At 42.2% G+C, this 24,875-nt stretch overlaps 1 protein-coding gene across 5 annotated transcripts in view; it reads right to left on the minus strand.

Moving 5' to 3' along the window:
- The window catches only part of LOC101916413 (ephrin type-B receptor 5), a 94,104-nt gene that overhangs the window by 47,486 nt on the left and 21,743 nt on the right, over positions 1 to 24,875 (minus strand). For 4 of the 5 annotated variants that reach the window (XM_055808066.1, XM_055808064.1, XM_055808063.1 and 1 more), the window contains exons 2-3: positions 13,368 to 13,571; positions 2,173 to 2,237 (exon numbers count right to left, since the gene is read on the minus strand). In XM_055808066.1, coding sequence (XP_055664041.1) covers positions 2,173 to 2,237; positions 13,368 to 13,461 — 159 coding nt within the window. In that variant the 5' untranslated portion in view covers positions 13,462 to 13,571. Of the gene's footprint in view, positions 1 to 2,172; positions 2,238 to 6,457; positions 6,531 to 13,367; positions 13,572 to 24,875 lie in introns of those variants that run through there. The other variant, XM_055808065.1, reaches the window with a different exon arrangement.

The following is a 24,875-nucleotide window of genomic DNA, read 5'->3' on the forward strand; positions in this document are numbered from 1 at the left end:
TGGGAAGAATGCTAAAAAATTCAGCAGTGTTTTCTTCAGTCCTCCCTGTAATGGGGAGAGACTTTGGATTAAACAGGCAATCCCAAGATATCAATACCTGGCTTCAGGACTGGTGCCTCTGCCTAAACTTTTGAGTTTATAACTATGGAAGAGTCTTCAAGGTACAAGGCATGCTGGGGCCTGATGGGACCCACCTGTCCTGCTAGGTGAAACACATCTTTGCTCATAAGCTGATAAGAGGGCTTCGATCTAGAATTGGTGGGGAAGAGGATACCAACAGGAGAGCTGAAAGCATGCCAAGGGTTGGCATGGCATTGCCTGAGGGTGGCAATGCTAGTGGGAACATTTATGCTGCTCCTGGGAGCATGGAGGGCTCAGCACTACATCTGAAATGCTTGTACACCAATGAATGCAGTATGAGAAACAAACAGGATGAACTGGAAGCATTGGTCAGTTCCCAGAACTACATCATTGGTATCAGTGAGATTTGGTGGAACGAGTCCCACAGTTGGGAGTTGGGACTGTAGCTGGGATGAAGGGCTACAGGCTGCTAAAGGAGGGACAGGCAGGGCAAGGAAGGCAGAGGAGTTGCCCTCTACATAAGGGAGAGGTTTGATTGTACAGCCCTTACAGTTAGTCACGATGTGGTTGAAAGTTTCTGGGTAAGGAGCAGGGGGATGGAAAACAAAGGAGACATTGTAGTAGGTGTCTACCACCCATCACCCAGCCAGCATGTTAGCACAGGTGAGTTATCCTATAGACAATTAGGAGAAATCTTTGGGTTGCTAGCCCTTGTCCTTATGGGAGATTTCAACTTCCCAGACATCAGCTGGGAATACCATACTGCTCTGGACAAGAAAGCCTGGAAAAATCCTGAGTTTTGGGGAAGAAAACTTCTTGTCTCAAGTACTTAGTGAACCAACTAGGAGAGGTGTCCTCCTAGACTTGGTATTTGTGAATAGAGAAGGACTCATGAGAGATGCAATGGTAGGTGACCGTCTTGGCCACAGTGACCACACAATGGTTGAATTTAAAGTTTTCAGTGTAAGGAGAGAAAAAAGGACAGCAGTTTTTACCCTGGATTTCAACAGAGCAAACTTTATTCAGGGAGATACTTAGCAGCGTTCCCTATGAATCTGCTTTTGAGGGCTTAAGATTCCAGGAGTGCTCATATGTTTTTAAGAACCACCTTTTAGAAGCAGAGGAGCAGGCAATTATAGTGTGTTGGAAGTCAACCAAGTGGGGCAGAAGACCACCTTGGCTGAAGAGGGAACCCCTTGTGGAGCTCGAGGAAAAAGAAACTGTATGATCTCTGGAAGCAAGGTCAGGCTTTGCAAGAAGATTACAGAGCTGTAGTTCATATATACAGGTAAAAGACACGAAAGGCCAAATCTCAGAGTTGAAACTGGACAGTGCCATTTCAGATAACAAGAAAGGCTTTTTTAAGCACATTAACAGCAAGAGAAGGTCCAAAGAAAACATCGGACTGATAACTATTCAAGATGGTCATCTAACTAATAGGAATGAAGAAAAAGCAGAGGCATTCACATACTTTTTTTGCCTCAGTCTTTAATAATACTGATAGACCTTGGGCTTCCCAGTCCCCTGTGTCAGAGGACCATGGATGCAGGGACAGTGACTTTCCATTTGTGGACACTGGAATTGTAAGGGACCAGCTGCATCAGCTGAATTTTCACAGGTCCGTGGGGCCTGATGGATTCATCCCAGAGTACTGAAAGAGCTAGCGGATATTACAGCAGCACACCTCTTGATCGTCTACCAAGGTCTTGGGAGTTTGGGGAGGTCGCTACTCACTGGAAGCAAGCCAGTTTACATTTTTTTTATTTACAATATTAATATTGTACAATACAATACAAAATTTACAAAAATTCCAGTTTACAACATAGGTGTGAGGGAAGACCCAGGAAACTACAGAATGTTAGTCTCTAGAGGGTGGAAGGAAGAGGGTAAGGAGGTGGCAATAGTATCCCACCCAGCATCCTCTTCTCTTAATAATCTGTATTTGCACAACGTATCATGTTCACATTGTTCATATGTACAAAATCCGTAACTCTCACTGGTTCCAGTTTCCCCTTTTTTCACCATATGCATGCACACATGTATGCCTCCCTATCAGAGGCGCCATCAAGAAGACAACAAGGGAATGCTTACCCCATCAGATGGGTGGGTGGTCCAGCCAATCTCTGAGGTCTCTCCAGTTGTATCCAGAAGTATTTCTGTTTATATGTAGAAAGTAAATAAGAAAAAAGTATTTTGTGCTTTTCCAAGTCAGGGTACAATCTTATCTGTCCCTCACAAGACTGTCTCTGAAAAAAACCTCCAAGCACGTGTCTTGTAGCCAGCTTACACACTCACAGAACATACAATCATGGTTTGAGATTAAATAGGACAGGCTACTTTCACACTAGTAAATTAAGCAGGGCCAAGACAGAGGCAGAGGCACTGGACACATAATCATGCTAACTCATGGTTAGCAAGTTGCTTGGCAATATTCTGTCCAGGCAAAAACTTTTGCAGGCAGTGTAAGCACACTGACAGCACAGAACGAGTAATGCCATGGGCAGCACAGATGAGGCCACCCTCTGTTCGGAAAGGCCAGGGTGGGACAGAGAGATGAGTCACATGAATACACGCCAGTCTCCTCAGGACCACGGCTGCCCATTTTATTTGCAGGTGTAAATGTGGACATAAGGCCAAGACACTCTTTGTTTCCAGCTCTGGAACCAGGTTTCTGTGGGAGTTCAGGATGATGACCCAACTGATCCTGTAACAGCTGCACTTTGCCCTGGAGTGGGCCATTAGGCTGCAAGCCTACATACAAGTCCCAGTTTTATCTGAAAATCAGTATTACATAGACTCTTGCATTATACTGCTTGGGAGTAGGGTACATGCAGAACTTCACAGGCCTAGTTTATTCCCACAACTAGTTTGCATTTCCATTGTTACTGAATCTACCACTGGAGAGAGGTATGAGGCTTGTCAGCTCTTGGAGATGTTATTCTCTGTTCAGGTACAGAGAAATACAGAAGAGACTGTGACAAGCTATACACATAGTATTCTGCAGAAGTGAATGTCAAGGTCTGAGACCACCCTGGAAGTTACTGGTGTGCAAGCATGTGCACTTTTCTGTGTACATTTATAGTGAGGACATAGGGGAAGAAGAAGGTATTTACATGTGTTGATATATACCGTACAAATCGACTGCTTTTTATTAAATTCTGGAAAAATCAGTCTCTTTTGTTTGCTTATTTTAATCCTCATCTTTTTACCTTGTTGCTTTGTTAACAAAACACAACACAAAAAAACAAATAGAAAAAACCAAAACCCAACAGCAACATCCAGTTTATTTACAAACAAGATTCATTATTACCTTTGCACACATTTAATGATATGACCGTTCTATGTTTTATGCAAGAAAGATGCTCAATAGTTTCTATTTCCAAATTATGGAGTCCTGACTTCATTATCCCTATCAGTGGTCCTGGGGCTTCACTCCACATCAATCAGCGGAAAGGAAAGACTAGACTCATACTAAAGCAGACGTGATCAAGTGAGCAAGTTTATCCAGACCTCAGGCTTCATCGATGCCCCCAAACCCATCTTCCATATATTCCTACAGCAGATCAAATATTTGTCAGAGCTTCCTGAGGAGGTGATGCAGTTCCTTGCTTCAGAAGCAGTGCAAAATATCTGGGCTGGCTTGCCAGAACTGGAAAGAGCTACTGGTTACAGCTAAAGCACAACCTCACTAAAATACCTAAAACCCACAAAAGGCTGAGCAGCTCGGCACTCAAGGATAGCTCAGCTCAGATGGCTCCTCTGTGTGGCAAAATGCCTGTGAAAAGCCAGTTCCTCCTTCAGGTATAATCTTCCTCTAGGCTGTCCTGGCAGCAGAGGGACTTGGCAATCCCCCACGCATGTTATTGTCCCAATGGCACAGTCCGGCCCATGGGCTGCACTCGGTCATGCCAGTACTTTGCCACTGAATTTCCAAACATGGCTTTGATATACTGGAATAATATACAAGGTCATTTTTCAACAAAGAATGAACTTTTTTTTCTAATCAGGTCTGAGTCTCCTACTTAGCAAAGTATAAAATCAAGTATCCCATGGAAGCTCTAGAAGTTAAAATAGAGAAAAGTTAATCAGGGCATAGAAAACCAGATAAAAAGTAATAAAGGAAAGAAGAGGGAACACAGAGAAATCTTGCTTAGCAGCCTGGGCTCTGCCATGACTAGCACAAAGCATATTCTCCAGGCGGCTTCTCACCAGTGAGCAAGGTAATCTTTATCAAACATATGAGTATTTCACAGATGAACAGATACAGGCAGCCTGAAGCAGACAGAACTGTCCCTCTCACAGTGAATATTTTAAGTCAGGAAGCATTAGAAAAACAAGAAAAGTACACAAGAATGTTGTATGCATAAATCTTATTCAGTGACCTATGGTCAAAAGTCCCCCACCATTTTACTTCTTTTCCTCCCTCTCCCACTGGCTGTATGCCTCAAAACAAATACCCAGTCACACTAGCTGCATGTACGCTCATGAATCTAACAAGCTGTTAGACTGCTCTCTAATTCTGAGAACAAGCTGCACGGTATGGCTCATGTTCACGTGGCTAAAAACTCCAACCCACAGAACTGCATGGCTGCATCCAAACCATCTCTCAGAAATGGTCCTTGGTCCATACTAACCTCTGATCTATGCTTAGGCACTGTTTGGGATAAGGTTAGTTGGCATGAGCCAAACCCATGACTGTGCTAATGATTTAACAGTATGAATGACTACATACCATCAAGTGTACAGGTATAAGCCTTAACTCTGCCACTTTGCTAGTACTGATGTAGCATTCCACATCCTCAGCATGTGGGGTCAGACCAGTATTCTGCTGCTCTCCAGTGCAGACAGCAATGATCTGTTCAGCTGAATTTACCAACCCAGAAGAAAAACTGCTTACGACCTTTCTATCTTGCTTTCTATCTTGCTCAAAATCGAGGGTACTGCAAGGACAGATCAAAGACAGGTCCAGGTCACTCTATGATGCTGCTAGAGACAAGACCGACAGAACCGTATTCCACTCTGGATTAAAAATTATTAATAATCATGGTATCTGAGCAATCTGGATCATTTAAACACACAAAATGATTACATTCTTCTTTGACTTCTGCTTTAATCTTACATTTTTGAAGAATGAGATTCCAATTTCTTATTAAGACTGTTATTTCAAAGAGAAAAATAGATGAGGAGAGATTCTCCTGTATTTCTCTTCCCTAAACTAAAATAAAACCATCATCTTTTATAGAAGTGTCAAATGGATTCATTACACTCTTCATAAAACAAAATTCAGAATTAATTACTCTCTCTTTTCAGTGTTGTCTATTCTTACAGGCCAGAAAGCGTGAAAAAACATAATCCCAAAGACTCGTGCTCATAACAGCCTATACTTCCACCACAAACCAATCTCTTCGGCTGCACTATACTGTAACATCAACATCAAGATCAACCAGGAAGAGGTTGAAAGTTGCTATTACAGATCAGGCTGTTCAGAATAGGCATGTTCATGATTTTTGGATTTTGGTTATCCTATACTTTTAAGCAACACACTTTGGTGCTTGTGTTACAGGCAAAATGTTCCCCTGATTCAAAGGATGACAACTCACTCAAGGATGACTGAGCCTTGGACAATATTCACGAAGGCAGAGATGGCCTAACAGCTTTCTAGATTGAAGAACATTTGTCCTGACGGTGTCTTAACATTAGAGTGGTACAAGAGGGAATTACAGAACCCAAGACCAGGCAAACTATAGCCACTGAGAAGAAAGCTGATCCTGAGAAGACAGCGAAAGGATCCCTTTACCTGTGGGATGAGAAGCTGGCACTAAGAATGACCAGACCATAGAACCACAGAATGAAACAAGCTGGAAGGGTCATCCTGATCAACACCTCTCCCAAGGCCAGGCTAAACTACAGTAGGTTGCTCAAGGCCTCATCCAGTTGAATTCTGAATATATTCAAATGTACATGTACATCGGCAAAGGGCACTAGGGTAAAAGGTCGAGAGAGTTTGCTTTGCTATGCAGCAGAATGCCCCAAGCAGTAACATTCTCCAGCTTAACAGATTTCTTGAAAAAAACAGAAATACTGCTGGGCTTACTCTGCCTTGTATGATCATGCCTTGAACGTGAACAAGTAGGAAGACACTGAATGCTCTTTAAGAGAGCTGGAAAGAGGAAGCATTCTCTGGGTTTGTGCATTGTGAGGGGTTGCCAACTCCAGTAACCTCACATAAGCAAGACTTCTGCAGCTTCAAGTCTCCAGGTCCAACCAACAGCAAGGCAGAGCAGGCATTCCCAACAAGCACACACACAAGCACATGTAGGCACTACATGCATACAAATGGACAGCCACGAAGATCAACACAGGCAGAAACACTCACCGGTCATGCAAACAGAAACAGCACCACCAACGGCCTCATCCTGCTCCCCTTTCTGGCTGGTCAGGATGAAGGTCTGTTAGTGGGAAATACATACACATTTATATAAAATATGGACCCCTGCAATAACTGCCCTTAAGCACCCAGTCTCTAGTAGCTGACTTCTGGATCTGTGGTCTCCCCATTTGCTGGCACCTATGCGTACAAGCACCTGAAGCTTGTAGCCCTTCTCCTGTTCCTAATATTCAGACACCCTCACCCACTGATACATCCCTTCACACGCACACACAGGCACACTATGGGTCTTCGACTAACTGGTTTCAGGCATGCAGTCTACCCAGGAGCTGTCCCTGGACCCACGTTCTCCCAGGTTGCAGGCACACAGACACGCGAGCTCACAGCTGCAGCCAGCTGCTGCAGTGCTGTGCCAGGCCACGGAACCTCACTCAAACGTACCGAAACACGTGCTGGCACGCACCCCATGGGTCCCGCCTGTGACCGGCCTCGGGCACTCAACCTACCCAGGAGCTAGCCCTTGGATCGCCTTGCCTCTGGCTGCATGGAGATACGCAATACACAGACAGGACTCTCAAAGAACCCCCCAGAATTTGGGGTCTCTCCAGCAGCTGGCCTAGACCCCTTGATCCCCTCAGTAGGTAAGATAGTTTCTCCAGCTGTATCACCGAGACACGAGACACGCACACAGACAGTACTCTCATTCACCCCCGAGACTCTCCAGTCTCTCCCTGGCTTCCCAACCCACTTAACCAGCCAGTCTGGTTCGACACTCACCAGAGATCACAGACTCACTCATAGGAGCTTGCTCACTCCAGTTGGTGGCTTCACAGACACACAGATTCTGTGACTTGTGCTCCAACCTGAGTTCCTGGCACTTGACTTTGATCTGTTCCAGGCTCTCCAGTTGCCAGCCACACTGATACACGGCCCTTATCACCTGCGGTTCAGCTCCAGCTGCTGGCATTTAAATGTCTGTATACACACATTATCACAAAATAAAGCCTCCTTACCCAGGTAACTAGTAAAACATTGAATTTAATAAGAAGACAGGGCAGACAGTGGTGCTCAGGTGCTGGGCAAGGCCTGACAGCTTACAGCTGACCAGCTGCCCCTTTACCCATGACTGGCTCCTTACCCATCTTCTCACACTTGATCCTCCCCAAAAGAACCTTGATCCTTCCATTCCCCTGCCCATGGCTCCTCCCCTGAACAACCCACAGCAAGTTTTGCAGAAGCCCCAAATGATCCCACAGTAAATCCCATGCCCCTGCTGGCAGTTACCCTCTTGATCTGCAAGGTGCTCCAGAGAGCACCCCCACTGCCCCTTCTCCATGGGTTCCCTTCCCACTCAGCAGGCTGGTCACACTCCTGCGAGAAGCCAGGTCAGGGCACTCATTTTTCTCTTTGGTTATTCGGGTTCCCCTGCCTTTCACTGTTCCTTTGTGCTCCTTTAAGTGTGGGGAGAGGAGCCTTTTATCATGCAACAACAACAAAAAAAATATATATGGGGTCTATCACTTGCAGGCAGAATAGAGTGAAACATTTGGGAAGACTTAAATACACTAGAACTTCTTCCAAAATTAAACAGCTATTGCCGTGAAGTATCAATGGCTAGTGACATATACTGGATCAAGTATTATATTTTTCAGAATTAGTTGATGAAACAAGTGAAAAACCAAACAAAAGTAGCCAAAAAAATCTCACTTGTTCATAGCTACTTTTTACAGCTCAGTTATGATTTAACATGAAAAAAAAAAGCTACAGAGTTATAAAATATGCCTCCTAATGTAAGAGCATATATACAAAACCAACCTATATAAGAAAAATGAGTTTGATTTTTTCTTGTATAACACTGTATTGTGAAGTCAGTTCTGCAATGAATAGTCCCGTGTATTACCTCTGTACTCATATTCAATTAATAAAAAAAGGTATTAGCAGCCAATGGGATATGTATTTAGTAAGTTCCATGAAGTATAATATTTTTAACTACTTGCTGTGTCAGAGCAAAATGCTGACACTATCAGAACACTGGAGTTATCATCCGCACGGAGGAATTCTCCCACCCCAATCAGGAGTGATGTGCCATCTGTAAAAGACAGAAATGACACCCAAATGGTCTAGGATACCGAAATACAGAGCTTTTTGTGAGGTAGCACAGATACTAAGACTTAAGAATGATGGTATTGTTCTCTTTACCTCCCCTATTCTTTTGTTAAAGCTGTAGGGAGACTGCCAGGATTAGCACGTTGCACTAATTCCTCTGCTGATGTCAGAAAATGAAGACATTGGGAAATATATTTTTTTTTAAAAAAAGATATTAAATGCTTAGTTTCAGCTTTGCAGATGCAATCAAGTTATCTACAGCTTTCCTAGAGCCCTGGTTTCAGCTGGTACAGAGTGAATTTTCTTCCTAGTAGGCTGCTACAGTGCTGTGTTTTCGATTCGCGCCCACGGCTGGTTGCGGCTGTGGCTCAGTGGTGGTTATACCAACTCAAGGACTTCTCAGCTCCTCAGGCCCTGCCAGCCAGCAGGCTGGGGGCACAAGAAACCGGGGTGGGGGGTGGGAGTTGGGGGGTGGGCACAGCCAGGGCTGACCCCAGCTGGTCAGAGGGATAATTCCATACTATGCTTGGTATATGAACCAGGGGAGTTAGCCAGGGGTGGAACCGCTGCTCAGGAACTGGTCAGTGGGTGGTGAGCAATTGTACCTCCCTTTCCATTACAATTACTATTAGTAATATTAGTGTTATATTTTACTTCGTTTCAATTATAAAACTGTTCTTATCTCAACCCATGTGTTTTATTCCCCCCCCCCCCCTCAGTTCTCCTCCCCATCCCATCAGGGAAGCAGGGAGTGAGTGAGCGGCTGCCTGGTACTTAGTTGCTGGTTGGGTTAAACCATGACACCTAATAATACAATATAATATATATTCTTCCACGCTTAAGAGATTCACTCTGCTAACACCCACTTTTGAGTCTAGAACTTACCCAACTGACACTGCTGTCAAACTGACTACTTCTGATGACAGTACAGTGTGTTTTTTAAAGTTTATGTATGTTTTCCTGCTTTTTTTCTTTTCCAAAAACATTACAAAAATGAGCTTGTGTCTACCAAGATTTAACTAAAGCATATACTGAAAGTCCCAGATACCGTATATTACAGGAATGCTGCTCCTTTTTTTGAAGCTTTAATTAGCTTTGAATATAAACAGTGTTAGTTGCAGCATGAATAGTCCCCTCCTGCCCTCCAAGAAGCAAGAGCTGGCCTGCAGCTCGTCAAGCATCCGCCTGGCAACAGGGCTCCCTGAGCACCCGGACTAGACAGTTATCTGTTACAAGAGAAAACAAATCAAGCAGAGCCGCTGAGACTGACCAAGGGGATAACGCTGACACCCTTCCCTTTACAAACAAGCTGCACATCCAGCCCAGTCCTGTCCACATTCCAAGTATCTACAACAGCAGGATATGACTCTGTCTTGGGCTTTCCAAGCATGTGGCAAAGATTTTGGCATGCAGGGAAGTGTCAGGAAAGAACTGGGAAGAACATAACAGAAAATCTTTGCTAGGATTTTAATAATTTTCGTGATCACAAGCAACTGAAGTAAAAAGTTAATTTACTTTCTATATTTTCCTGAAGTAAAATAACATCCATTTAAACCTTTCTTTGTATATAATAAAACAAAAGGCAATGGTGTTTTTAACTCCAAAGACTACCTTTGAGGAAAGTATAGTTCTCCTCTGCTTCAAAGTCAAGCCAATCTGAGCAATCATTACATTATTTTCAATAACATGAAAACCAGTTCATAGAAAACACAGAGGGAAACGTGAAATAGGAATGCCTGACCTCACAGCCTTTTTCTTGCATATTTCCTTTTGCCAAGGAGACACTTTTAATGCAAAAAGCTTCTACTAAAGCAAAAGAACTATCCTCTCTATATCTTGACCCTCCTGAAGATCTTTAGAAAGGTTGTCCAGCCATTCTGCAGGCTGGAGAGCCTGCTGCAAAATCAAGGCAGTCACTCACATGCAGAACACATCATTCCTTTGGAACATATTTAATGAGCTCTGCAAAATGAACTCCACCTGCGTTTACAGCACTAAACATTTATAACTTAGTCAAAGCGAAACCAATATGCCACAGAAAATTCAGCTCTGTGCCCTAGTAAGAGCTATTTCATTAGCAAGTTATCACTTGCTCTCAGCTGTTTTGGCTGTAGCCCATCAGACATTCTTAAATTCTATGCTTCACTAACTTCTACAATCAGAAAGGTTAACCTAGAAAAATGTGAAAAGATGAACTGTAAACAGCAGTTACATACATATATAGATACAAAACAAAAATACAGATACAGAAACAAAACTCCTATTTCTTTATGTATTTTTGAGAAAATGGGGGGAAAAAAATATCTATTTTTCACCCAGCATGTAGCTCAAAAATAATACTCCCCAAACTAAAACCTCAAAAACTCCTGCAGAGCCATAAATATTGGCAAGTGCAATCTTGATGAAAACTTTTATACAATCCTGTTTCCTGTTTCCTTTCATAAAGCTAATTAAGTTTACCAATGTGTTCTGTTTGCAAAACAGTCTTCCCTCATGTTTCCCATGAAGGTTTTTTTCTAGTCGAAAAATCACATCTAGAAAATTTTGGACAGACATGCTCATTCCTAGTGAAATCAATGCATCTGAATATTAGATCTGTATCAAACAAGTTCAGCTTAACGATTCCTTCTTATGCATTAAAAACAGCAACAGCAACAACATTTTGAATTGCTTACAAGAACTTCTTCTGAGTCATGAAGGGGTTTAAAGTCCCATTAGGTCCTGTAAAAGGGTACTGCCTTCCTTACATCTGAAAAGCATTCTGCATAACAAGTATTTGCTGTATTCATAACGCACAGAAAGATTGTTTGAATACTTTGGCTACTTTTCTTCCCTTCTGTACAGCTTCTCCCTCTTTTCTTAATGATTTACATTAAGTTTTTATGAATATTGTTTTTCCCTGGTTAGGAAACTTCAAACACAGCTTCTTTTTTGACAAGAGGTGATTTGCATTCTGACTGTTTAAATCTAACTCAAATGCCTAAGAAACACTTGGAAGAAAAATTACCTTGACTGATTCTCCCACTCAGTCAATCCTATTCAGTTAGAGGCAAGACATACTTTAGACATCATCTAAAACTTCTAAGAAACCTAGAAAAACTAAAGACCAAACTAGGTATTTCCTATATTTTTCAACTTAAATGTGAAACCTGAAGTTCAAGTTTCTACTCTATATAATAATGAGTCAACAAAATGGCCACAGGCCTTTTTTCTTCTTTATGGATAACTCTGTAGTAAAGCAAAGCTCTCTACATAGTTATCACCAGACTTTCCTTCCCCTAATGCATAATTCTTCTTTGCCTTTTGACCACAGCAAAAACACTCACCTCTGGAACGCAAATTAGCTTTGGAGTGCAAACCTAGGACCATGCAGTAGAGCCACAACATAAGGTACTGAAACCCCTGACTCTGAATTGACAGGAGAAATTCAGCTCATGGGCACATTTGCTGCTTCATCCCCATAGCCAGAATTTTACCTTCTTATTTTAATCCTGGCCACTCAACCATGTGACCTGTGAAGCTGTACCACACAGTGTTCTCTAAATTATTTTATCTCTACAAACTTACAGGAGTGATCACTTAATTCCAAAAATGTCAGTTTTCCTACAGGCATCACTGAGCTACTACGTATTTGCAGAGAATGGACATTTACTCTCCCTTTTCTATCTCTGTTCCTTTACCAGCTACACTAGGGAATAACATAGTACTGTGTAAAATTATTTTTAAATCAGCAGTTAACAGAGTTGAAGAGATTTAAGAATTTGTATTATAATCTTACATTAATTGTTTCCTCTATGAACTTTCCTCCTGACTCTGTTCCCCTCCTAATAAAAGAAGGGATGGTTTAACGAGCTTTCCTCTTCATTATCAATAAGAAAAAAAACATTATTTTTTTCTTCCCAGTATCCACCTGCTCTTTCTTAGACCTCACACTATTCTCCTTTTCCTTTCTCTAGGTCTTTTCTTCCTTGTGTCCCTTTGATTCCCTCTCTCCCTCCTCTCCTTTTGCTGAGGCTTTCACATATGCAAGAGATGAACATTCATCACAAAGCAGTGCAGTTCACTGAGCACATGTAGCTGCAAGGATATTTCCTGGAACAAATAAGAGGGTTGTTTACGATACCTCTGCCCTTCTCTAACTCTGTCTCTTAGCTCCTGCTCTCATCACCATCCCTCTTATTATCTGTTCTTTCTTCTCCCTTTTTCTTGGCCTCTCTTTTCCCCTGCTCACCTTTTCTCTGTCCTGCCTTCACTGCTCTATTCCTCCTCTCCTCTGCTGCTGAACACAAACGCCTCTTCTTGTTGACGTGAAGCATTCTCTTTGTATGTATTGTATGAGGCAAATTGTTCAAATGGCAGAGACAAAAAAATCCTGATTTCAGCCACTGTACGCTGCCTTGTAGAACAGCTGAAGCATCAAGAGATTGTTTCACAAAACAAACATGGTGCAAGAACAGGAACACAAAAACCAAATACATGCAAAGCGTAAACAAGGAGCTTATTCCCAGGGCAAAAGATGTATTCTTTGATACTGTCGTTTCTGAGATAGCTAGTAGAAATGTTCATTAATGGTCCTTCATAAGAGGGTTTGCCTGTCCCACTAGAAACAATACTAGTATCTTTTCACATCTCATGAGTTAGTGATCAACCATCAAACAGAAAGGCATGTGCTCAGTGCTCATCTGGACTAGGAGAAGCAGTGGAGAACACACCTTCCTTCCCCCCCCCCCCCCCCCCCCCCCCCCCGAGAAAACTTTGTTCAGCAGTTACATTGTATAAAATCTGTTCTTACCTTCTAGTGAGGTGGCTAGATGAAAGAAGCAGACCATCCAGAGCCAACCCATTCCCACCACTCTTCTTCCACGGATGCCAGCATCAGAACTCATGAAGACTCTCTGTAGATACCAACATCTTCGAAAAATACACAGCACTCCCTTGAAATGGTCAGAGATTTCTTGGAGTATTCTAGTATCTTCCCAAATGAAAGCACAGAGGCCTTCGCACAGAAACATGGTTAAAAAAAAAAAAAACACAGAAGGTGGAAACAGAGATCAGGTGACAAAAATACAGAACTGGCAGCTTTTATGCACCCACTCCAGCACTTACTGCTTCCAAGACACAGGTGAGAAAAGAGTAGCACAGACCCAGTATTTACCACATGCCCACACCTCCTGCCCCTCAAGGCTTCAGTGCCAGTTGTTCTGCACAAACAGCACACACAGATTTTGAGACATTCATGGCATCAATTGAGACCAGGGTTCTCAGATCAGTTTAACCCACCACATAATACAGGCTGTATTCTTACTTCAGTCCTGACCCTTTGCACCTTTGGCCATGTCTCTTGGAAGGTCCCCATTGCACCTCCCCTGCATGCTTTCAGAATTCTCTCTTACAGGTTACACTTTGTCTTTTCAGAACTCTTCAGGGCAGTAGCCAGGACAGGAGAGTTTTCGCCATTTATGACAACACCAATCTGCATCACTGACACACTTGTAACCATATTTCAGGTGCAGACATTTCTCCCTTTAAGCATATGACTGATAACACTATTGAAGATGGACATATTTTTTTCTATCAGTATGTTGTAGGTGAGGAAGCAAATGTGATATTTAAGGTCAAGCAGGGAGCCTACGTTACAGCCAGGAAAATGTATTAAGAGGGGAAAAATCCAAACAAAATCAAACAAAACTCCACCACCACCATTAAGAACTTGACATACAGGCTTATCTCACAGTCAGGGAGCAGCATGTAGCCTAATCCAGCACCACATTAGATCAATCCAGCACAATTGGTAAGCAAGCTGCTTCTGCCTCCACCTGCCTGATTCTCAGCCCACCAGAGAAATAACATGGTTATTATGTAGGTTACATGCAAAAAGCCAGCATGTTTTGTTTCTTCAGGTGCTCTTTGCGCACAGCATTGAAAATACTTCAGTGTTTTCAGTGAGACAGTGAAGCATAGCTAGGGAGAAAGAAAAATGTCTCAGCACTACAGAGAAATGGCTCAGTAACTTGGCTGAAGTAGGGGGGAGAAGAGTTGTAATTAAAAGGGTCAGCCTCACTGCAATTACCTGAAAACCTAGCGATGGGGGGGTTGAGAAAGTTTGGCCCAGCAGAGGAAAAAGCAGCCTGGGCAGTATGAGAAAAGGCAGAGGAGAGTAATTGTATTTGCTTCAGTAAAGAGGGAGAGAAATTACTGGACGGGATGGAACAGTTCTTTCTTACACTGGCCCTAATAGAACCTAAAGCACCAAAGGCATCCTGGTCATCACCAAAATGTAAGGAAACTAAAGGGACCACAGGAAGAAGCAAAAAATTTGATTCATGATTTCTGAGGAAAGAGAAAAATAAAATCACTTAAATATAACTGAGGAAAAATGAAGATTAAATGGGAGGATGGCTATAATACAGGTACTGCATATAAGCTTATGAAGCATGTATGCACCACAGAAGAATATCACCACTGGCTGAAACTGTAGAAAGGAGAAAATTCCAGGCTGCATGATCAGGAAACCCTTCTTTACAGAAAGAACTACCCAAGCATATAGCAGTGTTCTCCAGGAACAGGGCTGAAGACTACTGTCTGAGCCACCAAAACCAAGACTGGGCACACCAGAACCAAGCCTGCATGACTACTCTACATGGAGTCATAAATACTCAGCATTTTTACTGCCAGGCAATCTATAATATTATAACATCTAAAAGCCTTTTTTTAGGCCAGGCAACTCCCAAGAGATGGGGACTTCTAAACATTCATTTTGAAGGCAAGGAAATGCAGAAACAGAGGTCAAATAAGCTGAAGAAAACTTTCCTTTCAGTCGATGGGACTGCACTCATTTACAGAAGGTTTGAAAGCAGCCCACAGTTCAGGCTTTCTCAATGTCACATAACTTATGAGTGGCAGACCAGGAAAGCGAACCCAGGTGCTCTGGCTGCTGGATCTCAGGCCAAAGTCCTGAAAATACTGGGTAATATGTAAGGAGGAAATCAGTTTGTTCCAACAAAACACACAAAACTAAAAAAACGCTCCTACCAAGAAGGAGAGACAAAATAATTTCTGGCTCCAGGGAAACCAGTTGCTCTCCCTTCCTCCTCATGTGCACATCTCTCTTACAATATCTGTTCAGCTTAACCTGGTAGAACCTGCATCCCAGCAATGTTGCACCACTCTTCAGAAGGCATCATACAGCCTTTGTCTGGATTAGACAGGAAATTTATTTTTCCCTGAAATAAGCTGTGGCTAAAGCAAAAAGCTGGTTTTGATTTAGGAGTTAAAAAAAAGGTAAATCTATCATTTTTTGTTAAATCTGCCTTTTCACATCTCAATGAAAAGCGCTTACTCCACAATGAAGGATAGAGGAAAACGTTACAGAAGTTTTAAAGGGAGAGTAGGAGGGAAGCAAGAATTAAAGAGTACCAAGCCCCTAAATTGCCAGCTACTGCCCTGCCCTTCCCCAAACCACTTGATGTGTGCAGAGTACGACTACACCCAAAGACACTCATCATTCATGCTTCAGTTCTCCTACCAAACTTCCCTACACCAAACTACTTATAACGCAAACCTCAAACCATCCTAAATTTTAAACCACCCTCTTCTCTTGTCCATACAAGCACTTTTCCACAGCCTTCTCAGCTTGTTACTCCTTCCCAAAGCCACTTTCAGACAGATTACCTCCCCTCGCTACAGAATCCACTATCCCCCATTCTCCTCCAAACCAACTGCGAAGTAGTGCACTCTCCCTGCACAGGATGCTTCCACAAACCTCCTTCAATACCCTTTCTCATCCATGCTCTTCCAGCTAGGTAGACGTTCCCACCCATGTACCAGCTGTCAACCCTTCTTCTGCTAACCCTTCCATAAAGGATTATAAACCACTTTTGGGCATATACTTCCTTGGCTAGCCAAATGATTTCCAACTCCTTGGAACTCCTGAAAACCATAAAGCATCTGAAAAACATGACAGTTCCTGAGGATCCAAATGTCTTCTAATCATTTAACCCTACAAAACAGCGATGATCACAAGCAGTCAGAACAGGCCAGTTATATATTGTCTTTGGTTTAGTACCAAGATCCAAGAGGCAGGAGATAGAAGTCTCCAGGTTATCTGCTTATGTTACTCACCAATGCTATCATGATTTTTATTTTACTTTGGTACCACCACTGTAGTAGCTGGATTACCAAAATTTAATTATGTTCAAGAACCCAGTAAGAGAGATGAACACAATCATCACCGATATTTTCAAGAATCCTGGTTTCCTAGCTGAACAAGCAGTGAGGGAGAAGAGTTCTTCGGGAAGCTTGTTAAGGCAAGTTTTGAACATCTCCAGGGATGGAGATTCCTCAGTTTCTTTGGGCATCTGTTCCAGTGATGAACCACTACTGGGGATTTTTTTTTTCTTCCTCATATATCGTCAGAATCTTCCTTGCTCTTTTCTGTTGTATATCTCAACAGAAGAGTCAGTGCTTGCCCAGCATCTCAAAGCTTCTTCTACACAAGACTGCAAACACAAACCATCTCAGGCTGGAGAGCCCTGAATGTGAAACATAGTACAACTGCTTTAACTGGTACTGCTTACAGCCTGTTTCTTCTCACCAGGCAGAGTCAGTGCTGTAATTTGTCACGTTTTCTGAACTCAGTCTTGAAGTATAAATGCTTCAGTATAGCCTCCAGGCAAATGACGCTCAGTGCTAGGGGATAGATAGCGCTCCCATATATGCTGGGACAACCGACACTTGTACAGGTCTGCGCTTGTGAGATTTCGGTCACAAAGAGGGCTGCTGTGTGCCCATCCTGTATCTGAACTGTGGCAATAATTAAGTATTTCAGGCAGCCAGTAACTCCGCAGCAGTTTCTTTATGCAAATAAAGGATTCCCTCAAAGTTCAAGCACTGTTAATGACAACACCTGAAGAGCCACAGGGCACTAGTGTTGCTGAACAGATCAACACTGACCCAAAATTCCCTTCCATCAATGTACACATTTTTATTAGAAGGGAAGCAGATTTACCCCTAGGGTTGTGTAGTCACTTATTTTAGAGTACCCCAATGGCTTATGTCTTGAGTCTTGATGGAGGTGGCCATGCATATGACAAAGCTAATAGAGATCTCCTTAGAATGGAGTGGGTTGTTTGTTTTTTTCCTCTGGGTTTGCCTGGCACTCTGAAACTGCTCAAGAACAGTGACAACTAGATAAACTATATTCATTCTCTGATGGCCACTGGTTCTGCTGGACCTAGGCTTTAAAGAAACCCTCTTGCTTTCTAATCCTTTTGATTCCACCCATGAATCTTTAGACAGCTTTTTGCTGAAGCATGTTCTAGCTCAGTATGCAGACAATGTGTAGCCACAGATCAGAAAGTAAGGCAGATTGATCCAGTCTGACAGATACAACTGGCAGAACCTGACGTCAAATAGCAGTCAACCACTCATCTGAACCATGCATCTGCCCGAGTTCAGCAGGAGGAACTCGGGCATGCCTTTAGGATTCAGAAAAAAGCTAGGATTGTTCAGGCATTGCACAAGCCTCCTGAAGGAAACAGGAGAGCCTGGCAGGTTCTTCCTCTCCATGAATGGAATGTAGCTGTTTCTTTGAGTTCTGTGAAATCAGAGCAAACCAGAGGCAGCATGAAGAACTGTAAGTCCCATAAGCCCCCAGTTCCAACAGGAGACCCAAGGGCAGTTCCAACACTCTATTCCCTAAAAGTTGACAGGAGCTTGATCCGCTGCAGAGGGGATGCTCCATCCTGCACTACTTTGTAGAAAGCCCAACTCTGATACTGGTCCAAGTATCTCATTCCCAGAAGCCACAGAGGCAAACAGAAACAATGGAGCTGTCAACACAATATAAAACTTGCCAGTTCTTAATCAAGAGTTCCTGACAGCCCTCCTTATTGGAAGAACACTTGTGATGTTTTTGAATGTGCAGTTCAAGAGAACAATTCTGTGTGGTTTAGTGCCAACTACATTTCAAAACACAAGAACAAACACTGAAGCAGACCAGCATTCACCTAACCCATGTTTCCCCACGTCTCCAGTGCCAGGCAGAGGTGTACCTGGAGTCAGCTTGCCAGCCTGGCCTCTGCATGGTCCTCCAGCATCCACAAACATGAGACTAGGGCTGCTAGAGAGTATACCCCAATCCATTCCTTTTACAGTCTCCCTATGAATTTATGTAATCCCTGTTTTGTACTTGCAACAGATTTGAAATAATGTCTATCCCTGTGCCACAAAGTGTTTTTACGTATTTTAAATTGTTCTACTAATAGAAGTTGAAATTGTAGCAATGCCAGATTTTCACTCTTTCTATTTGTTTTAACTGCCCCAAGAAGTTTTCCAAATCATCTTGTTTCTTCCCACTGGAACAATTCTTCTTCCTCCTTCACTGCTAACTGACTCCTCCAGGCCTATTCCACAGCAGAAATCATTACATGGTTACAGCCTCCCTCTGCTACACTTGAATCAACAGATTTCCCTCATATTTGCCATACTTCTTCCTCACACAAAGCATCTAGGTGCAAAATAAATGCACCTCAAAAATTCTTCAGGGCAGAAAAAATGCTGTACCTTTGCAGCCACAGTCTTTCCTGCTCTCGCCCGTCTTGCACTGACACATAACAGCTCAATATTATCTCTCAGTGAGAAGTATTTGAAAGATAAATAAGCACATCTGGGAGAGTCAATAAATTACTATTCCAATTAATTTGTGCTGCACACTGATTCACCACATTTAGGCAGAGCACAAAAAGTGGAGTGAATACTTCTCATTCATGGTAAGCAGGGAACCACAGCAGTGTTATACGCCAAGCAAGAGGCCTCCCCCCTCCTTTCCCCCTCAGCTCTCCCCTACAATCATCACTCCTTTGCCACCACGATGCCCCTGCAGCTACGGCCATGCATCTCACTAGGATAAACCTCACCACGCTGTTGTGAAAAGCTGTCACTCAATGCCTGTGCAACACTTTCAAGCCTGACATAATATCCCTAGCTTCTTTCTTAGACAATAATTACAATAATTGCCACTCATAGCAATCTTTCTACACACCAATGGGAAGTGAATGGGAGAGAGCAACACATAATTTATTGCTCAGAGTTTTAATACTATGAAGTTAATGTGTTTTTCTTCAAAAAAATTATCACTGGGGCACAAGCAGCAGAGAGAAATGTTTAATTAAATATATAAATAATTTCAATAATTGCTGTATATCCTTTTATCCTCTGTTACTACTTGAGATTATTTTGAATGACTCCAAAATACTTTAAAAATATATTCAAAGATGAGTTGAATTTGTAATAAAGCCTTGTGGATTTTTTTAATTGTCTGCTCAGTTTATTAACATAATTATGAGAGAAAGGCTCTAGGTGTTAATGTATAACTAAGCTTAAAGGAATTCTTCCTCAACAAAGTAATTCGTAAAAGGTTTCCTCTAGCTGGCTTGATCACTTGTTTCTTTCAGATTATCTCGGTAGGGCTGTGTCTCTATCTTTTGGGTTTCTCTAAATTTACAATGACAATCCAAAGGTTGATTTTGAATGCTCTCCAAAGAAAGGGATTTACTTCCTTGTTTATCATGGAAACACCAGGAGTCTTGAAGCTGATCTTCCATGCTCTGATTACACATTTCCTAGTGGTATCCAAGTTAAGAACTTCATAGTCCTTAAAGGGAAGAAATGCTTATTTTAATTAATTTTTATTAAGCCGCTGAGGCTCAGATAGGGTGCCCAAATTAGAAGCCTAATTACTCAAACAACCTCTACAGTCAGTGGACTGAGCTGAATCATCTTCAGTAGGTACCTAGGATCTGCACTAATTAAAAAAGGAAGCTATGGAACAGCTAACCAGCCTCCTCTCAATGACTCCTTAGGTACTGCCTAAAGGTGTCTGGGGAGCCTCTGAGCTCCCTTCCAGCCCACAGAGGTGGCCACATCAGCATTTTTTTAGATAACCACAGTGCTTTTTCCTTTAAATTTCTCTTTGCCATGACATATATACTTGGCTAGAGAAGCCTCACAGCTTCGCTTGTGACCCTAGTTTATCTTCCCAATCAAAATTAATTCACCACTGCCCTGTGTTTCCACAGACTTTTTTTTAATTAAAGATACAGATTCTTTCTTCCACCTGCTTATTAGGTACTTGAATTACATGCATATTAAGTACAACACAGCTCCTGAATAAAATCTCTTCCTACCCCACAAGATCTGACTTAACTGACGATTTTTATAGTGATCCGTGTGCTTTTCAAAGAAACACTGGTAATTACACTCAAGTGTCTAACATTTAACACCTGGAAACAAAAACGTAGCTCTAGAATATTAATAGCATTATAGAATGAAAAATGTGAACATATGCATTGTTGTGTATGTTATCCATTGCTTGCCTGAGGGAAAAATCTCCTAAAAATAACAGAATTGGAGTAATACAAAAATTACTCCCTTTGAATTTTCATACAGTAAATAAAGAAGACTGCAGAAAGAAGAGGGAGAAAAAGAATCAGCAGCTGCCCATAACATATATCTACTCTGATGGAAAGAGAAGATAACTGCTCGGTAAGTATGGTTTCACTCTTAGCAATTTCACCCTAACATCTCAGGAAACTTCTCACAGTACAACTGTGCACAGATCCTTGCAATACACTTTTATCTATGTGGAAATAAACATGATGCTTTCACCTTCAAGTATGATTACCTTTAACAAGTATACTTTTATCTGTACAAAAGGCCTAAGTCTTCAGAAAGGAAAAAAATGGCTAATTTACAAGCTCTTGGGCACAGCAGCAAACTTTTCTCAAGCACTGTGTAAAAGGCTCTATTTCCAAAATTCTAAGCAGAGAATTCCATGGTTAGGGGATTTGACTTTAAGAATCCCTGAACACGGCCACATCATTACCTTCTAGGTGAAGAAATCCTGTGGTAGTAAAAATTCTTTGAAAACTGACATTTCCTTCTCGAGTACAACTGTCAATAGCTAAGTTTAAAAAATATTTCAAATTTCACAGTAATCTCATGATAGAAAAAGTTTGAAAACAGCAAGGAAAAAGTTGAATACTATTTTGGCATTAAAAAAGGGAAGGAAAAAAAAAAACTTCTTCACAAACAGTATTTCAGCAAAAGACATAATAAGCATGTCCCTAAAACCATGTTCTCATCTACTAAGCAATGCTGATCTTGCTTCTTTTTCATCTGAAATGAAAGTTTTATTACATACCAGGTTCTGATTGTTGATGGGTGGAAAATGATAAAGAGGCCAAGCACAGTGTTAGCAGTGGCCAGGCAAGCAATGCCACCAATCAGGCAAATAACCTTGACATTTGCTGACCAAGCCTGCCAGAGCATCTGCAAATCTGCATAGACAAATGAAGCAGAGAGCTGCAAAAGGGCCTTGAAGGCACTGTCAGGTCCCTGGAAAAGAAATCAAGGGCCTGAAGGGTTGAGTAGGGGTAAGAGTGAGAATGGCTTACAAAAGCAAGCTACAAATGTCCCTTTTCTTAGGCTTATTTGATACTAATGCTGTTTTACATTTTAAATTAAGAATGTAGCCTTACATGGCACATCTAGAAATATGTGAACCAAAATCCATGCACAAACACTCCAAAATATACAACGGAGGGCAAAAAACAAGCTGAGGATACCTTCCTTGAACTGCTGTTTGTGGACAGAAGTTTGCAAAGCCCTTTAGTAAGGGTTAAGATTTTCTTCAGCTGCAGTAAAGAACTTAATTTTTCATAAAAAATATACTTACTGTCTTCATTTCTAATTTTACTTTTGACTTTATGAGGGTTTTAGACTAAAGAATATTTAGCATAAGCAGAAAATGCAGGCTATTCATATTCACAGTATCCAAACTTATGCTGTCCATGAGGAGACAGTGGCAGCACTGGCAGTCGGTTAAAAGACAGTGTTCCTCTTCCAAGGGAATTCCCTGCATTTTGAAATTGCCTTTCATTCCACAAGAGAAACTGACATTTCAAAACATACTACAGAAAGAATGAACTAATAATATTAAAACATCTTCATTTAAGTGCTGCTCTTTTTATTAACCTCCTTTCTGGCTTCAATGAGGCAACTTGGGTTTTCAGAGAATGCACTTCATGATTTAAGGGTTAATTATAACTACTTTTTTCCATTTTAATCAGTTTCACAGCCTTGGGCTGTCCTAGAGCTTGGTTCTCAAATTGTTGACTGCATGCATTTGCAGATAGAGGCTACTTTTATTTTTTAGAAGCATTTAAGTATTAGCATTAGTTATCACCATCGGATTTTTCCTGTTAAGAAAAGCAAGGAATGAATGCTTCTTTGGAGAAACAAGACAGAAAAGCACTGAAGGGTAGTCACTTTACCGACTTGTTAATCACCCTGATCTTGCCATCCAAAGCTCTTCCCCAAGCCCCACTTCATGCAGTTGATTACCAGCTAACTTCCATCCAATTATACCCACACACCTATTGCAAATACTGCTTTTTGAGTTCATAAGGTTGCCCTAACAGAGATCTGTAATATAACATATTCTCTGCATGGAACTGGGAATAAAAAATTATCTTCAGTCAAGCTGATTCCCTTAAATTTTGCTGACTGCACCAACTGGCTATACAATACACAGGCTCTAGCTCCAGCATGTAAATTACAGCGTTTGATGTGGAAATATACACACAACATTAGGAAGCTACAAGGAAGAGAGAAAATGGCTCAGAGAAGAGTTCTACCACACGGTTTTCTCCTTATATGACCACTGTTTGCCTAGATGGGAATTTCTGTCTGTTCCACAATTAGTTCGAGCCTCATGTTCCCATTCAGCACTGAACCACTACAAAATAACCTTGCACTGCTCTGATCCTGCTCCAAGGAACTGCCACCAACAGCAAGTACAGCCTGTCTCTAACTGCTGTTGCATGAGGTGTCATCGCACTGTGCGGTACCCAGCCACCAGGAAGCACCTTGGTAGCAACCTCCCAAGGCATGGCAAGAACAGAGGGACGGGAACTATGAGACCTACAGCTTACTCTGGGAAAACTTTAAGAAAATAGATTTCTCCAGTTCTTCTCTCTTCAGTTCCTGCCTCCAAATCCACGACTTTCAGAGTCAGTCTCCTTCCCTCATAGCACCTTGGCCTCATTGTTACAGTGATTGAACTGAGCAACAAGAACAGATGAGATACGGGTCCTATTCAACTTCAGAAACATCTGACCTGGTCTCTAAACTAAGTCTCTTCTACCTTTCATCAGCGATACATAGATATTTATTTAGAGAACAACGTTAATGACTCCCGCTGGTTTAAGGGTTAGAGACCAGGCTCTCACTGTGGTCTTGGGAATCAGATAGCCCAAAAGTGGCTCTTGTCTAGGAGATGGCTCAGAGAGCAATGAGGCAGAAATGGCAGCTTGAAGAAGAGTGAGATCACAGCTGCCAGGAAGAAGGAGATGACCCGAAAGGGAATGACTGGGTGGAACAATTGGCTGAGTTCAGTGAAGTATCACAGGGAGCTCATGTGCAGTGAAAGCAGGTGAGAGCCCCACCAAACTTTTGAACTTGCCACTGGCAGAGCCTGCAGAGCAGCCAGTTCCATTCTTAGGTCCTTCCCTCCTCCTCCATCCTGCATTTCCAGTTCCTTGCTTCCAACCTCAGGAAACAGGAACATTAAGTGCCACTAATGCTTCAGCAGAACAGAAAAATTCTTGAGAGCATAAGGGAAGGGCAAGCAGGTTACAGGAGAAAGGTGTTTCAGGCTTACAACATCTCTTTCTAATGTGCGTTTGTGTTATTTTTCATGCCAGAGATGAAAGCAGTAACATAAATCTCAGAGTTCATCCTGATCCCTCTGCATCTCAAAGGCTTGTTTATATTTCAGTGTGGATGCTGAGGCTCACCACTCCCGTTACAGCCACCTCCAACTCAGACCCAAAGGATTACACTTCCAGTAGAGTGAGTACAGCATACCCCTTCCCTTCCTCCGACCCCAGCCGCTTGGGGCTGCAACACCGAAGGCTGGCTGGCCCCCTCCGCCGCTGGTGGGACTGCAGTAACAGAAACTAAAAGAGGGGGGTGGACGTCCTTATTTAGACAACATCTGGCCTACAGCCCCCAGTCCGCTGCAGGGGTTTTCTCTGTATATTCCTTTAAGCTTTCTGAGTTATACTTTTAAATTACATAAACTATAGGGCTTCCATGACTTCCTACAATCTACTTAGACCCTTGCTGGAAGAAAACATGAAGACACTGACCCTGAAATATCTACTTTGGGCAGTTTGAGCCAGCCCTTTTTCACTTTAGCCACAGTGCCTAGGATCCTGTCAATAGTCTCCCAGTACTA

Source organism: Falco peregrinus, chromosome 6 (genome assembly GCF_023634155.1).
Source record: "Falco peregrinus isolate bFalPer1 chromosome 6, bFalPer1.pri, whole genome shotgun sequence".
NCBI lineage: Eukaryota > Metazoa > Chordata > Aves > Falconiformes > Falconidae > Falco > Falco peregrinus.